General features: G+C 32.7%; 1 protein-coding gene across 4 annotated transcripts in view; it reads right to left on the reverse strand.

Annotated features, from left to right (window-relative positions):
• Positions 1–17,401, reverse strand: part of LOC114340291 (uncharacterized) — a 903,606-nt gene that overhangs the window by 50,983 nt on the left and 835,222 nt on the right. For all 4 annotated transcript variants that reach the window (XM_050641761.1, XM_050641762.1, XM_050641764.1 and 1 more), the window contains 2 exons: positions 13,441–13,557; positions 5,965–7,461 (listed from right to left, as the gene is read on the reverse strand). In XM_050641761.1, the coding sequence (XP_050497718.1) occupies positions 5,965–7,461; positions 13,441–13,557 (1,614 nt within the window). The remainder of the gene's footprint in view (positions 1–5,964; positions 7,462–13,440; positions 13,558–17,401) is intronic.

The raw sequence follows: 17,401 nt of genomic DNA on the forward strand, positions 1-17,401 counted from the left end.
CAGATATACTCAACTCTGTACTGAAAAATCAAATCATGTAGATTTTGCAACAACTTTAATAAACGAATTTCAATACAGTGCACTATATTAGTACCGAAGACCACTATACTACCAGTTGGTACCTACATTAGTACAAAACGAGGATGTCTTAACAAATCTCAATCATAAAAACAAAAACTTTGAACCTAAAATTAATTAGGTAAGCCAAACCGATAAAAAAGATCTATTTAGATCTATCGTATAGTAAACCAACAGTCATTTACCACGAAAAAAAAATAATAAGAAATAAGACGTTGAATATCCCGTAACTTAGGGCAGACGAATAAAAATAGAACCAGCAGGTTTTGAAATTAAAAGCATTTTCAGTCTCTAAAACATTTAAATCGATATTGGTTAACGAATAGAAAATGATATATCTACACTACATGATGTGAGGTCTTGGATAGTAAAAGTTATGTCTGCAAGTTATTTGGACTACAAAATAAGATGGAAACGATATTGACTTCCATTTCTTATTATGCAAACAAAAATCTCCAATGCGCTCTTGGTAAACCTCAAATATCTGTTAAAAATTTCAACATGTAAAAATAAGACAATGAATGGTATCTGTTTACAAACACTTTTTCAGAATTATTTTAAAAGCAGAAAATAAAAAAGAAAGAATATATTGATTCAAAAACGTAAAAATAAATAACTGACTACTCGAGTGTGACCTCCAATAAAAAACAGGGAAGCAAGATAATTAGAAAATTTATTATCATCCGCTGAATCTTCTAAATGTTACTAACAAACAAAAATAAATACAACAAAAAACCCAAGAAATAAAAAAAGGTCTATAAAACTATTATGACACTGATAATTGAATATGCTTATGTAATTTGAGGTATACTATACATGTAGGTAGATAACTAGTTAACAAAATAATAGGCGAAAAAAATATCAAGTGATGAAATTGAAAAATCTCATGCATGGAATCTAAAACCTTTTGTGGATATAGGTACTAATAGAGTATTATATATACTATAAATAACTGCTAACCGAAGGCCGCCCCCAATTCACAGAATCAGAAATAGAGTAAAAATCTATACACATGATGAAATCGAATTAAGCCTAGCTGAGGTAAAAAAGAATGATCAAAACTCTAAAGAACAAAAAAGCAGAAGGCCCCGGCGGAACACCAAATGAATTGATAAAAAACGGATATGAAAAGCTATTCAGCATGATACACAAAATCTTTGAGAGAGCACTGAATGGAGAAGACTTACCGGTAGAATGGACTTAGGCATATATTATGACATCAATATAGGAGAATGGATTTCCTATGTATAAGAAAGGAAACAGAAAAAACTGCGAAAACTATCGAGGAATCAGCATTACATCGTATATAGGCAGACTGTATGGAAAGATCATAAAAGAAAAATTAGAAATATGTTACACATGATAAAATCGGAGAAGACCTATCCCCAGCTTTGATAGAGCCAAAGGAGATGGTCGAAATATTTTGAGTTTCACACAAGATAAAACAATTGACGGTTTATATAGAGTTGGTATGAAATAGGGAACAATAAACAAACTTGTTTCAAGAAATCAAATAAGAGAATGCAAAGAGAATTTTCTTAATTTCGAAGATGTTCCAGACGTTCAGCTGTCTCTAAGAGAAATTAGTACAAAAGATTCTAAATTTGGAGGACAAGGCTTTATAAAATTCTACTGCAATAAGAAATGCTCTTCAAAAGTGTAAAAAGTCTAACGTATTGTGCAACTCTAAATGCCATAATGCCTCAACATGTGAGAATAAACACTATTTTTTTAATTTTAATTTAATTACGATAATATAAAAATAATAAACATTAAAATTTACAAATGACGTTTTATTAAACCCAATCTAACAAATTACGACATTTTAATAGCTGATACCAGTCAAACCCCGATTTCATAAAATTTAATTTTGACCTTTACCTGACCAACTTATTCTCTCCTAGGTTTGACTAGTCAAAGGCCGAAACTGTAATTTATTTCAGGCTTTGACTAATATCGTCAGTCAGACCTGAGGGTTACCTTATCAAACCTAGGAGTGCCTGAAATTCGGGCTTTGACTATAACATTATACTAATGGAGTCCGTACTGTATTATTAATAAAAAAAAATTGAAAGTCTACAAAAATTACTTAACAATAGAAAAAAAGTAAGTTATATGAAATTAAAACGTTTGCAGTGTTCAAAAAGTAAAAAAAAATAAATCAGAATTACGAGAAGAAACTGCATGTAAATATTTAAAAAAATTGGTTTAACGGAAATTACAAGAAGTCACTGGATTGAATAGCTGGATGACTATATTTAATACATGTAACCATTTGACATTTAAATTTTTACATATGAAAATCTACCAATAACAATGTAGACGAAAAGTTCTACTCTATTTTTAGGAATTCATATTATGAGGCTTACCTTGAAACTATGCAGAAATACCAATTACATACATAACTTAGTGCCTAGAGATAAACTGTTAGGTACCATTAAGGTCACTTTTGGTGAGATATACAATGTTATAGCAATCGGAAGTTTACACCTATATTGGAATAGGAAAACTGTTATAACAAAAGATCTACTGCACTACTGTTTATCTAATCTAATGTAGCGATCTATATATGTATTGACAAAACACTACCCAACACCGATTAACAGATACTATGAATCACTTTTATGGAATAATGGAATATTATCTATATTTTTGGTAAATTGAGATTTTAGCGGTAAGCTTTGAAGTTATCTTTGTCTTTCCCAACGTTATAGTTCTTGTAGTAGTGCTAGTAGTTCAGTAATACTTATAAATGTGTAGTAAAATATAAAATTTTCACAAACAAAACTCAAATGTTAAGATACAATAATCCTAAATAATTTCAATTACAACAACTTAGTTTTGTGAAATATGCAAACGAAATTTTGTATAGTATAACTGATAGTATTTTGAATAAATTATTCATAGGTTACTTCTTTAGTCATGTAAATTATGAAAAAATATACAATTCAGTACCTTTAGGACATGCATGCGAATTTTCCGAATATCCGATATTAAAAAACCGGCAAAAATTTAATAAATAATAATTATATTACAACCGCATGTCCCTTCAAAACCCACATACGAGTCTTCGCCAAAGATTTAGTAGTTCTTCGGTGCTATTCAATATTTAGTGATGTAAAAGTTTGCAATTTCATCAATATAAACATCATCAAAGTCTATGCTCACACTGCAGACAAAGAAGAGGAAGAAGCAATTGAGTTTTATCAGAAAATCAACAGAATTATACAGGAAATTCCACGTTACGAAGTTCTCATAATTATGAGAGATTTTAATGACAAACTTGGAGCTGGAGATAAGACACATTACATCGGAGCACATGGACTTGGAGATAGAAACGGGAGAGGAGACCTCTTAGAAAAATTCGCAGAAGATACCCAACTAGTTGGCACCAATACATTCTTTAAATTACCACCTCGAAGGACATGCCCGAGAGAATTACTCAAAATCAAATAGATTACATTTTAGTAAATAAAAGATTCCGAAAGAGCTTTACATCTGTAGAAATATATACTGGAGCAGACCTGGAGACGGACCCCATTCCACTGGTGGGAGTATTCCGAGTCAAAGCCAAAAAAGTTCAGAAAAAGAAATCAAAATCATACGATCTACGTATGCTAAAGACCTTATAGAAATAGTTCAGAAGGATACATACTTAAATGCACATAAATTAACAAGCAAAAGCATGGATGACAGATGAGATCCTGAAACTAATGGACGAAAGAAAAAAAGCCAAAAACGACCCAGACAAATTAATATAAAACGATAAATATTTCAATAAGAAGGAATATTATAGAAGCGAAAGAAAAAGAAGTAATGGAAAGATGCGAAGAAATTGAAACTCTACAGTCAAAATACGATAGTCACAAGGTAGGTACATAGAAAAGTTGAAGAACTCACAGGTGGACTAAAATGGAAACAGAAAGAAAACCTAACTAATTCTGACGGAAACATCATCTTGGACAAACAGAGTAAAATAAGAATATGGAAAGAATACCTAACGAATTTATTTGAAGACCAAAGAGACAAACAACACTTTGGAATTAGTAACTATCTCAATGTTTTGTTGATCTATCTGTAGAGAAGCACTGTCATGAGATTAGCGACTAAATACAAATTTTGTCTTAGAAGCATTCATTTTTAGACCTGTTTATCTAACAAAAAAGGTTATGTGTACTCAATTTTATAATACAGTGATATGTAGCAATAATAATACAAACAAATATTAAATACGATTTTTTTATATATAGGTATACAGTCGGAAAAATGAAAGAATGCCTACCCATGAACGATCACATCAATCACTTATTTTGTATTTGCTATCTTTTTCTGTAACAAACGTTTGTTATTTATAGAAAAAGACAGCAAATACAAAATAAGTGATTGATGTGATCGTTCATGCGTATTCTTCAATTTTTCCGACTGTACTTGTATCAAGTCTTGTTTATGAATCAGAGATTTGAGTCATGGATATAAAACGTGTTAACAACTTGTTTGTTTGAACAAGTGATTTGTATAGTTTTTACGTTAGAATAGAATTTCGGAATAGAGAATTTTATTATTATAAATGGATCTGGTATGGATGACGAGGTAGTTTTTAACACCAATGGCATACTACTATGTGTTATTATTTTAATGATAAGTCTTCTAGAGCTTACATAATCTAATAAACTAAGCTGCATAAAGTCGTCTCAGCAACGCACCTTAAAAATACTGACTTGTACACATTATATTATATTATCTGAATTGTCATTAGTAGCCATTATAAGTGGGGCTGATAAAATTAACCTATCAAACAATGTTTCCATTTACAAGTAATAGAAAACAAAGTAATTAATGTAAACTGTCACAAAAAAGTAGCTTTAGAAGCATACTAATTCAATGGCTACGATTTTTCCGATACTAGTATACCTACATGTATTTGTTATTATAAGATTCAGGGCCAGTACTGACAAGTCACAAAAAAGATGAAGAGAAAATATTAAGTAGTTATAGTGAAAACACTTTTAATGCTTTTCGTTACTTTAGAAAATAAGTCTGGTGAGGATCAAGAGATAGACACAGTTAATGGGATTGTCGAGAATCGTTCCAGAAATCATGAAGAGAAACTTTAGTAAAATGACCATTCGCCTCCTTGACTATGTAAATTAGTACAATCTTACTTTTTCTTCTCATAGGACTAATATAATTGGCCAATATAATTAGAAGTGCTAAAAATGTTGCTGATGCTATGACACTAGGTGTCGCTCTTCCATACTTGCACGGTCCCTTAGTTAATTCACCATGGATAAAAAATCTCATTGATCTCATTTAAATCAGACTGCAATAAAATACGTTTCAACGACAATTTTAATGTGATCGTTCATGCGTATTCTTCAATTTTTCCGACTGTACTTGTATCAAGTCTTGTTTATGAATCAGAGATTTGAGTCATGGATATAAAACGTGTTAACAACTTGTTTGTTTGAACAAGTGATTTGTATAGTTTTTACGTTAGAATAGAATTTTGGAACAGAGAATTTTATTGTTATAAATGGATCTGGTATGGATGACGAGGTAGTTTTTAACACTAATGACATACTACTATGTGTTATTATTTTAATGATAAGTCTTCTAGAGCTTATATAATCTAATAAACTAAGCTGCATAAAGTCGTCTCAGCAACGCACCTTAAAAATACTGACTTGTACACATTATATTATATTATCTGAATTGTCATTAGTAGCCATTATAAGTGGGGCTGATAAAATTAACCTATCAAACAATGTTTCCATTATACAATAAAATTATATAAAATTATACAATAAACAGCTAAATCCCCAAAAGGAAAAATATTCTTTTATTCCATAAACGTGACCGATAATAAAAGATAATAAAAAGACATGCCTGGTTCAGAATCACCAATCACCCATCTAAAATTAGGATCTTCAGAAATGGAAAGTCCATCTAAGCCTTCAGTATTCACCCATTTCCTCATACCACTACCAGAATTTAAGAAGCCAGGAAGACTGCTAAGACTTCTTAAACTACAAACAGACTGGTTCTTTTTTAGTTGAAAATCTTCCAAATGGTGTATGCCATATAATTCATTAAAGAAATCTTCATCTTTCAACGAAAAGTTCTTTGATATAGAGCCTGTAAAAACTTTGTCGTCCAGATCGGAAAACTCATCCACGAAGTTAAACGCTCCTAAGGCTGAAGACACTGAAGTCCTACTTGACACACTACCCGATTTACTACCGTTTTCATCTTCGCTTAGGCTGGAGATAGAAAAAAGTTTCTGCACTCTTCTTTTACCAAAACTGTCATATTTGTTTGAAGGATTCAATTTTTTATCAGATAGAGTCTTTGGAATAACAGCTACAATTTCGGGTGGTAGTTTCTTGGAAAGTGTTAGCTCAGAAGAGATTGGACCTAATTCACTAGATTCTTGTTTTACATTGCTTTGCATTTCTTCTATTTTAGTCTCTGGGGTTACTTCAGTTGCTACAACCTTTTTTTCTATATCTGGCAAGACATTTACTGAATTTTCTATCTGAATTTCTTGTTCTGGGAGTAATACTGTTTCTCTAATATCTTTTATTGCTTCATCATCTTTACAATCTACTTTAATATCCTCTTGTATTTCTGCATCATTTCTAGTTTTGTTTATTCTAGCTATGTCTTGTTTTAATACTGTTTCTTTCACATCTGCAGTTACATTGTTTACATCTTTATGTATGCTCTTTTCTTTAACATCTTCTATTTTTTCACTTTTTGAGATAGGTTTTGTTGTACGCGATTCTTGTTCTTTATGTCTTTTAAAAGCTGGTGACGAGAATAGAAGACCATGTGATATTTTTTGTAATTCCCTTATTTTATCGTATGCTAATTTTTCTGAATATTCTGTTACGTTGCTTGAATTTGTGTTGTTATTAGCATCTATATCTACGTCTAAACTACTACGAACTAATTCTGATGTATTCTTGCTATCTTCAATTTTATATTTCTCTTCGTTTTTATCATGACTAATATCTTCACTATCATCAAGCGTGGGTATTTCTGCCAACTCACTAATATCACTTCCTTTTTCTTTGGTAATTTCGTCATTCAATGTTTCTATTTCCTGTTCAACGGTTACTATAATATCTTTTTTCAATGTACTTGATTCTGTCCCAACCTCCGCTGAAACTACTTCTTTAATAACTTCTTGAACAACATCATTATCTATTTTAAGAACTTTTGAAGGCTTGTTATTTGTATCATCTATATCTTCTATGATCGTTTCCACAGTAATAATTTCACTTCTGGGACGTGGTACTGGCGGAGCCTTAGTTTTGCCTCTAGGAAGGGGCTTAGGTAAATTTGGTGCAACTAGGGGGTCCAGTGACGTACTGGGTGTAGCTAGCATGCAAAATACAAAGCGTGATTAGAGATAATGGTTAGTTACCTTTACCTTCATTTTATTGTAGCACCTCAACCAATATAATATGTACAAGGCACAGAAAGTACAAACGACAAATATATCTAAAAACTATAGTAATTATGTAGTTTTCTAATCTAATTTATTTCATACATCTTTGAGGATTTTTGTAATATATTTCGAAATAAAAACACAGATGTTTTCTTGGTGAAAAATAACAAAAAATAACATTGTGTGTACTATTTTATCAATTTTTAGCATTACATCAAAACATTTGCATTTGTTTGAACTGTGCAAACATTTCATGTTCATTTTCTGCCAGTGGATGCCGAAACTAAGATTTTATCCTATCCAATGTTCATTGGACTAACTAAAAAATCACAAATATCTATTCTAACACTGTTAAAGATATTTTTAATAATAACTAATACCACAGTACCTCCTTTACATTACAGTACATCCACCACTTTACTCAACTTAGTATTAGAAACTGTAATCAGAAAATTCAGCAGAAGGTGGAAGTAACAATCATGAAAAATGAGCACCAGTGCTTGGCTTTTGCTGATGAGCTAACAATACTAGCAAGAAACGCGAAAGAATTAAGAACAGTTGTGAAGAAAATGATTGAAGAAGCGCAGAAATTCGAACTGAAGCTAAATGAGACAAAGCCAAATATATGATCATGAAAGGGATAGAAGGAAAAAAAAGAAATATAAAATACGTTATCAAAATACGTAAGTATAAATACTTACTGATATTTTGATAATGATTTCCGAAGTGAAAGTCGAAACGAAAATAAATTTCATTTCCAACTTAAATTGTGGCTTATTTCTCAAGTAAAATTGTAAATTGCATAAGATGCCATAAAGAAATAGCTTCAGAACAATATCCAGCATGATCTCTCTAATATCAGGTCCACACAAGACGCCTACTTTTAATTTAGCTTCTGAAAGGCATGGAACATGTTGGCAGTAATACTTGAGTAATTTTATGAAGGCAAAGCCTTTATAAACTGTATCATGGAGCTTTAACTTTATATGTAGAGGTAGTAAGAGCAATCTTTTGGGATCTACAAGGTTTTTTACGTACAATATTCTTCGCCAGGTTGTAAGGACTCCTTCACAGGTCAGTTCCTTTTGCACCAATGTTGATCGTCAGCCCTAGTGTCCTATTCGCACAAAAACTATGGAAATTTGATAAAACCAACTTGCTGTCTCAGGACAATGCACTTTACTTTTAAATTAAATCATCACCTATCTTTCTTTCAAACATGAGCAGAATAGCTTATTTTATTTAACACTAGTTCTAGGTTTCCATAGATTTCTTCCAATTGTACTGAATGACCAACAGGTATAGTTACGTGCATGTTGCCATTGTATAATAAAATAAGCTTTAAACTAGTTTTGTATGAATTAGTAACTAGCCTCCAGTCTTCTTTTTTGTATTCCATACCAAACTCATTCATCAGAGTGGAAATGTCTGAGCCGTACACTAAATCACCCTTTTGTTCTTGTTCAACTTGGAAAATTGCTGATATCTCATCCCATATACGTAAAATTTCAACCGCCGATTAAACAATTTACGCAGTACATTTTCTTGTTCATCTACATAACTCTGATCACGCTGATTTGTACATTACTCTGCTATTGATTATTTTGTCCCGATTAAACATTTTAAGTCATCTAACTTTCCATCTTGGTTTAGCAGGGAATTACAGAGGCTAATCATTGATAAGAAAAAAGCCCATTGTAAATTTAAGGAGACTGGGAATTATGAGGACTATCAATTATTTTCACTAAGTAGAGATAGATGTAAAATTTTACGCAATGAATGTCACAACAACTACACAATGAGAATAAATACAGAATTGTCCGTTAACCCTAGTCTGTTCTATAAACATGTGAATAATTTACGGAGATCTAGTGCATATCCTAATAGTATGTTTCTTGATAATGAGACTGCCGACAGTGGTCAAGAAATTGTAAATTTATTCTCAAAACATTTTGCTTTATCATATAAAAACAATGATGGGGAGATTCCTGACTATAACTTTAATTACAGTTTGGATCTTAATACAGTGCAATTTTCTTTAACAGAGGTCTTTGATGGTATAAATAGTTTGCAGAGTAGGTATTCACATGGCCCAGAGGGTATTCCCTCTGTGCTGCTGAAGAAATGTGTTTGTACGTTGAGCCAACCCTTGCTGCATGTGTTTAACTTGTCCATTTCCACTGGTATTTTTCCCAACTTTTGGAAAGTCAGCTTTCTTACACCTATCCATAAAAGTGGCAATAAGAGTGACGTTCGTAACTATCGAGGGATTAGCATACTATCAGCTATTCCTAAGCTTTTTGATAAATTATTTTCCACCCATCTATCCTGGCACTGTCGCAAAATATTAAATGACGAGCAGCATGGATTTTCTCAAGGTAGATCCACCGTGACCAACCTTTTAACGTATCAGTTTGACCTGTTGAATGCCTTTGAGAGAATGACTTCTCAAGGGCATTCGATAGAGTTAGTCATAAACATATTGTTGCCAAACTAAGTGCAATGGGTTTGGGTGAGAGCCTTGTAAGATTTTCTTATAGTTTGTTAACTGGGCGTACTCAGTTCGTTCGGATTAACAATTACTTATCTAGCGAGATTCAGGTGTTCCACAGGGGTCTCACTCAGGCCCTGTCTTATTTAACTTGTTTATTAGAGACCTGAGTACTATAATATTACATTCTGCACTTCTGGCCTTTGCGGACGATTTCAAATTTTATAAGGTTATTGAGTCCGAACTAGACACTGTACTGCTACAAGAGGATCTAAATAACTTATGTGTATGGTGTACTGATAATGGTCTAGAATTAAATGTTAAAAAATGCTTTATTATTACCTTCAGTCGCTCTAACAATACCATTGTAAAAACGTATATATTGAACAATACTGTTATTGAATCTGTGGACTGTATTAAAGACTTAGGTGTTTTGTTTGACAGAAAATTAACTTTTATACCACATATTACAGACATGATTAATAAGAGTATGCGAAATCTTGGATTTATAACACGTAATAGTTCTCAACTGTCATCGAATTGTTTTTTAAGGTTATATGTTTCTTTTGTGCGCTCATTGCTAGAATATGCCTCAATTATATGGTCACCTTACTATGATTGTCACATTAGAAATATTGAGTCCGTCCAGAAAACATTTCTTCGTTCTTTGGCATTTCGAGCTCATATCAATATTTGTCAGGGTTTTAACATTAATTATGATCTGGTTAATCAAACATTTAAATTGGATAGCTTGGAAGTAAGAAGGGCTAAATCAGATTTAATAATCATTTATAAAATATTAAATGATCTATATCATTGCCCAACTATCTTACAAGCTATAAGCCTCAATACTGTCCAAAGACGGGTTTCCCCAATTTTTCGCATACCTTATCATAATACGAACTATTGCTTTTACTCCCCATTGTCACGCACCTTGCGTCTAATTAATCATAATCAAAACAGTCTTGATCCATTTGTGGACAGTCTTCGTGTATTTAAAAGAAGCATACATAATTCAGTAACTGAAGTAAAGTACTAAGTTCCTATAATTTATTAATTATTTATTATTGTTACTAATTTAATTTTGTTGGTTTTTATTGTTGTCATTATTGTCATTTTTATTATCTTTTGTTATTTGTTATTTTAGGTTAAAATTGGTTATCTTTACTGTTTACCATAATATTTCATTTTTTTTATACATTTTTTGTAAATTGGCTCTGCCGTTTATTGAATAAATTAAATTAAATTAAAATTAAATTACAAAATAGTTCAGTCTGAATATTACATATTGTCACATAGTTTGGGGGCTTCGCATGTTAAACCTGTAAGTATAACCAACTTTGTATTTTTAACCTTGGTCCACATTTCAATTTAACTTTTGCATTCATTAAAATGGTTATTTAGAAAGAAAAGTGCGTCAAGGGTGCATTCTGTCCCCTCTATTATTTAATGTCGATGCAGAACATATCATCAGAGCTTCTCTTGAAGATCGCCCTGAAGATGCCAGAGTCAATGGAATCATCATTAACTATGTTAGATATGCCGATGACACAGTAGTATTAGCGGAAACAGAAGACCAACTAAAAATATTGATGAACATATTATCAGAAGAACGTCACAGGCTGGGCTCGGACATTAACTTTTCAAAAACCAAAATCATGGTATTCAACAAGAAGCCCCATGAACAAATTACACCCAACATACAAATAAATGGTATCACCTTCAGAGTTCCCAAAGCTTCATATACCTGGGCAGAGAGCTAAATAGTCACCTAGACCACTCAAAATAAATTAGAAGGCGCATTGAAATAGCAAGGTCTGGTTTCATAAACATGCGTAAAATAGGTACTCTGTAATCCCAAGCTATCAGTCACAATAAGATTGAGAACACTAAAGTGTTATATGTGTGGTCTCTATTACTATATGGCTGTGAGACCTGGACATTAAAACAGTATAACGTCAACAAATTGAATTCATTCGAAATCTGGATGTACCGCCGAATGCTAAGAATAGGCTGGACCAGCAGAACTACGAATGAAGAAGTACTGGAAATAATGAACACACGTCCTCATCTGGTCAATACAATCAAAATTAGAAATACGTATATCCAGGACACATAATACGCCATAGGGAATTTGAGCAGTTCTAGGTATTATTAGAAGGCAAAATCGAAGGTAAAAGGGGTATAGGAAGAAAAAAAAATCCTGGCTCCGAAACATCAGAGATTGGACCCACACAACAGGGAATGACTTAATTCATCAAGCCCAGAACAGACAGCAATTTGCCATATTGATCGCCAACCTCAATAGAGAAGGCACTTAGGAGGAGGAGAAAAATGGTTATACTTATTTTAGGTATCAGCACTGATGATGATCTTTTCAGATCGAATACGTTCTGTGATTTTGATTTAGTCCTTTAAGGGATTTTAATAAATATATACCTTTTATAAAGGATTTCAATAAATTTTTTGTGATTAATGATATGCAGCCAGCTACAGGAAATTTCTCTTTATGGATTTTTTAGTAAAAAGGTTTTTTGATCTGTTTCATTTCCTGTTATTAACTAGTTGCCTACCTTACATAATATGAAATAAACTAATGGAAGTTGTATTAAATATTATTCATTGTTAATGTTTATTTAGTGATTTGGGTATGCTTTATAGATATTTAGTTCAATATTCTAAACGGCATTTTTAATATTTTATAAAAATTCTGTAGATTTATTAACAATGATTTGATCCAGTTTACTAATAAACTGTTTCCAATTTTCATCATTACTTTTCCGACTAGATAAACTAATCTGCGATTCTGATTTCTTTATTGATTTATCAAGTTTGGCAGGTTCAGTATAATAATCATTATCAGACAGATCATATAAACTCTCGTTCTTATTGCCGTTTGTTTTCTCTACGCTTTTTAACACAACACTACAAATGCTGCTATTTTCTGTTGACGAGTTATCGCGTATTTCGACAATATCAGTATCTGTATTTGTAGACTCAATGGATTCTACGGAATCCATAGAATCGGAGGAATCCTGTGTATAAATTTTGGTGTGGCTTAAATTTTCGTCATCCATATTAGAATCCGTATTCTCACGTACGTTATCGTTATTATCGTTGATAGTGACATTATTCACTTGATATATGAGTATCTCATCATTAGACACATCAGAAGTGATATCTCTGTTATAGTTAACTTCGTCACCGGTTTCATTATATATTTTTCCTAAAGTTTTTGGCAAATACTCCTCGCCTACATCTTCGCTGCTGACACATCTATTAAATAGTTTATTTTTAAAAAGAAAACCAAATTTGTTGTCGTTTGTACTTTCCTTCTTGACTTTAGACGGTTTGAAATTGTAAGAAAAGCGGTTGAGAGATGAGGTGCTTTGTTTGGGATTCGTTTCTGGTAACTCACCTTTTGTGTGAGTGGTTGATTGACTAGCAACTACGGGACTAGCGGGTTCTAGATTTATTGAGGGGTTTGAAGCTCTAACTGCTGGTGGGGGTGGGGGTGCGGCCTTCTTTTTACGTCCTGAAACAAAAAAAGTATACATTAAAACAAGTTCTTTTGAGACTTTTGGATGAAAAGAGTTTTTTTTAAATACATAATCTTTTTTAGAAGATCAGTTTATTACCAATAACAGGAGTGCATAAAACAGTACCTACTCATAACCCTTGCAGTAGATAGGTACACAGCTTCGGTTTAATAGCACTATTAAGTCAGTAGTAATATTAATCATGCAGTATGCACTTTTTATTCTCTAGAAGCTGTTTGTAGCAGGTTACCATCTGTTTTTATATTTTTGTAGGCAGTGGGATGTTTAAAATTACTTATTGGTCTTCATCAGTATGGTGAAGTTAGTAAAGTTAAAATTAACTTAATTAGAAGGATCACTAATTTCGCTGAACTACACGAGTCCTAATGATTATTAATAAATTAAAAGTACTTATTTATGGTTGCCTTCCATCTTTACACACTGTCCAATATTTTTTATCAATTTTTATTCGAGCTACGTGGTTACTCGCATATTTTAGTTGATAATAAACTCTCGTACATATATGTATACTCCCAGGACAAATTAAGCTGTATCATACGTATTGTTATTGTTGTTCGTACGAGAGTTATGATTTTGATGTATGTTGGCTTTAACCTGTATATGCAATGAAACAAATCTTGTATTCAATTTTTTAGTTGTTGATGTGAAAATCGAGATGGAGAGCTTATTTGTGTAATTTCTATTTTAACATATTATCATACCTAAAAATTATTCCCAGTATAATAATGTAGGTAGAATATTCCCGGTATAATAATAATCTGATTGGACAGAATTACACAATGAACACGTGATGAAAAATCCAACTAAACGCAGGGCCGTAAGTACGATGTTGGGGGCCCCGAGGCAAACGTAATCTAGGGGCCCCCTACCGGAAGTCTCGGGGGGTTTACCCCGCATGTTTTATCTGAAAAAAGTTTTACGAAGTTGATTGCTTCGCTTTGAAGGTATTGTTCGTTTGCATTCAACATAAAATCAGGTTGAACAATTCGGTACGTATCTAACACTGCTTTCATTCCTTGAAAGCGAGTGTCTAGCTGATGGCAAAATGTGTCGATCATTGAGTAAAACACGGTTACTCTAAAGCATGACTTGGGATCTTGAAGTCTTTCATCTTCGCACAGTTCATCGAAATGTTTTTTCGTCTTCTGCATTATTTTTGGAGAGGACATTACTGGCATTCCCCAGCGTTGACACATATTTGAATCTTCTTCAAAGAAGGTTTCAAATTGTCCTCTCATTTCAGTTAGTTTTAAGAGGCTCTCTTCAAGTAAACTGTAAGCTGTTAAAAGGTCCAAAGATTTTGATTGCAGTGTTTTCGGGACTATATTGAGGATTTCAAGGATTTTATTTTGCGCAACTAGTAACAAAACAAATTTGAATGATTTTAGTTTTTTTTTTCACTTGTGTTGCTTCGTCTCTTTCATTTCTTTTGTTACTTGTCAGAACTAGATTTGAAAGGCACTTCAAAACATCGCAAAATCTGTGTTTCAATGTATTGACTGCATTAAATCTTCCAGCCCAGCGTGTTGGATTGAGAGGTTTTATAGTCAGTTTCGAGGAACATATTTCAGAATGGTATGAGGACTGCAGTGCCTCTCAACGAACGATACTAGAAAAATATGAAGATATGAAGGTTTATTTAGAGAAAATGCAGGAAGAGGTACCTAAACCAGATTGCTGAGAAGATACAGACAATTGAAAAGGTGGAAGAAAAATTCGAGAATGCGCTAAAATTCGATATGGAAAAAGTGGAAAAAAATTTGAAGGAGATAGGAAAATGTCAAAAAGGAGGAGACCGTCGGGAAGTAATTGTATACAGCTCTAATGAGAGCAGAATCCAATTTGGCGAGGATATTAGAAAAAGACATCCGATACCTTTCATTAAAATCTTAATGCAGAACTTCGAAGACTGCAAAGAAATTATAAGAAGCCATCTAAAAAACGGAGCTGCTTTGTGGTTTGAAAACAAAGAAAATGGGGTGACTTCATGGAGAGATTTTGAGACAAAAATTTTTATAATGGTGCAGGTGAAACAGGTTAACATCGATCATTGAAGTTGTTAGAATTAATATGCCGTGTACTTATTACAATCGGGCAACTCGAAGTAGAACTTGACTGAAATTACTTTAAAAAGTTTATTTGACCTCGTTACAATATATGCACGGCCAACAATGCACGGCCCGATTGCCCCAATGGTAGTTACGGCCCTGACTAAACGATTGGAAATTGAAATAATTAAAAAAAAATTTAAGCACTCATGGAAGTGCCGACAGAAGTGAAAACTTCTTATAGTATATAAATTACGAGCTCACTGCTTTTTCCCCATCCAAAAAGAAGTGCTATAGCTATATTATATATGCGTTGCGTACGTTCTATGCTACTTATTTATACATACACATAATATATATACGTACAAAATTTAGTTCGGCAGTTCGGCTAAAGACGTTTTCACGTTAAAAACTTATTTCATCGAAGCAATGACGGTCGCGATGACGGTTGCTAATTCAATACTTCTTCCCCATCCAAAAAGTGCACAACGTCCCTAAAGAAGCTTTCATTTCAAAAATTTATTTCGCCGAAGCGACCACGGTCGCTAAATCCACACTTTTTCCATATCTAAAAAGTGTATAACGTCCCTAAAAAAGTTTTCGCTTCAAATATTTATTTCGTCGACGCAATGACGATCGAGATGACGGTCGCTAATTCAATACTTTTTCTACATCTAAAAAGAACACAACGTCCCTAAAGAAGTTTTCACTTCAAAAATTTATTTCGCCGAAGCGATGACAGTCGCTAATTCAACACTTTTTCCCCATCTAAAAAGTGCACAACATCCCTAAAGAAGTATTCACTTCAATAATTTATTTTGTCGAAGCAATGACGGGCGCTAATTTAATACTATTTCCCCATCTAAAAAGTGCACAACGTCCCTAAAAAAACTTTTCATTTCAAAAATTTATTTCGTCAACGCGACGACGCATGACGGTCGCGAATTCAATACTTTTTCCCCATCTAAAAAGTGCACAACGTCCTTAAAGAAGTGTTCACTTCAAAAATGTATTTCGTCGAAGCAATTACGGTCGCGATGACGGACGCTACTTCAATACTTTTTCCCCATCTAAAAATGCACAACGTCCCTAAAGAAGTTTTCGCTTCAATAATATTACTATTATACGTACATTATAATAATATACGTACAAAACTTATTTCGTCGAAGCGATGACGGTCGCGAAATCAATCCTTTTTCCCCATCCCAAAATAGATTTTACATTTATTTTAAATTTAAATACTTCTACACAATTTATATATACATACACATAATAAATATACGTACAAAATTTATTTCGCCGAAGAGATGACGGTCGCGAAATAAATCCTTTTTCCCCATCCCAAAATAGATTTTACATTTATTTTAAATTTAAATACTTCTACACATAATATACCTATATATGTACAAAATTTATTTCGCTGAAGCGATGATGGTCGCGAAATCAATCCTTTTTCCCCATCCTAAAATAGGTGTTACATTTATTTTAAATTTAATTACCTCTACACAATTTATATATATATACATACACATAAAATATAGCATAAGCGATGACGGTCGCGATGAGGTTCACGATGACGGTCGAAAGTTTTCACTTCAAGTCAAAAATCGAAAGTTTTCACTTCAATAATCATAATTGAACATATTAATATAACAAGAGGGTGAGAATCAATTGACAATAATGCGACAATTTTTTGAAAACTTGTTGCCTGGCAAAAGACCGTTGAAAAATTAGAGCCCGCAGGGCTCGAATGACTATTTTTGAATTGAAA

The sequence above is a fragment of the Diabrotica virgifera genome, chromosome 1 (genome assembly GCF_917563875.1).
Source record: "Diabrotica virgifera virgifera chromosome 1, PGI_DIABVI_V3a".
In the NCBI taxonomy this organism is placed as follows: Eukaryota; Metazoa; Arthropoda; class Insecta; order Coleoptera; family Chrysomelidae; genus Diabrotica; species Diabrotica virgifera.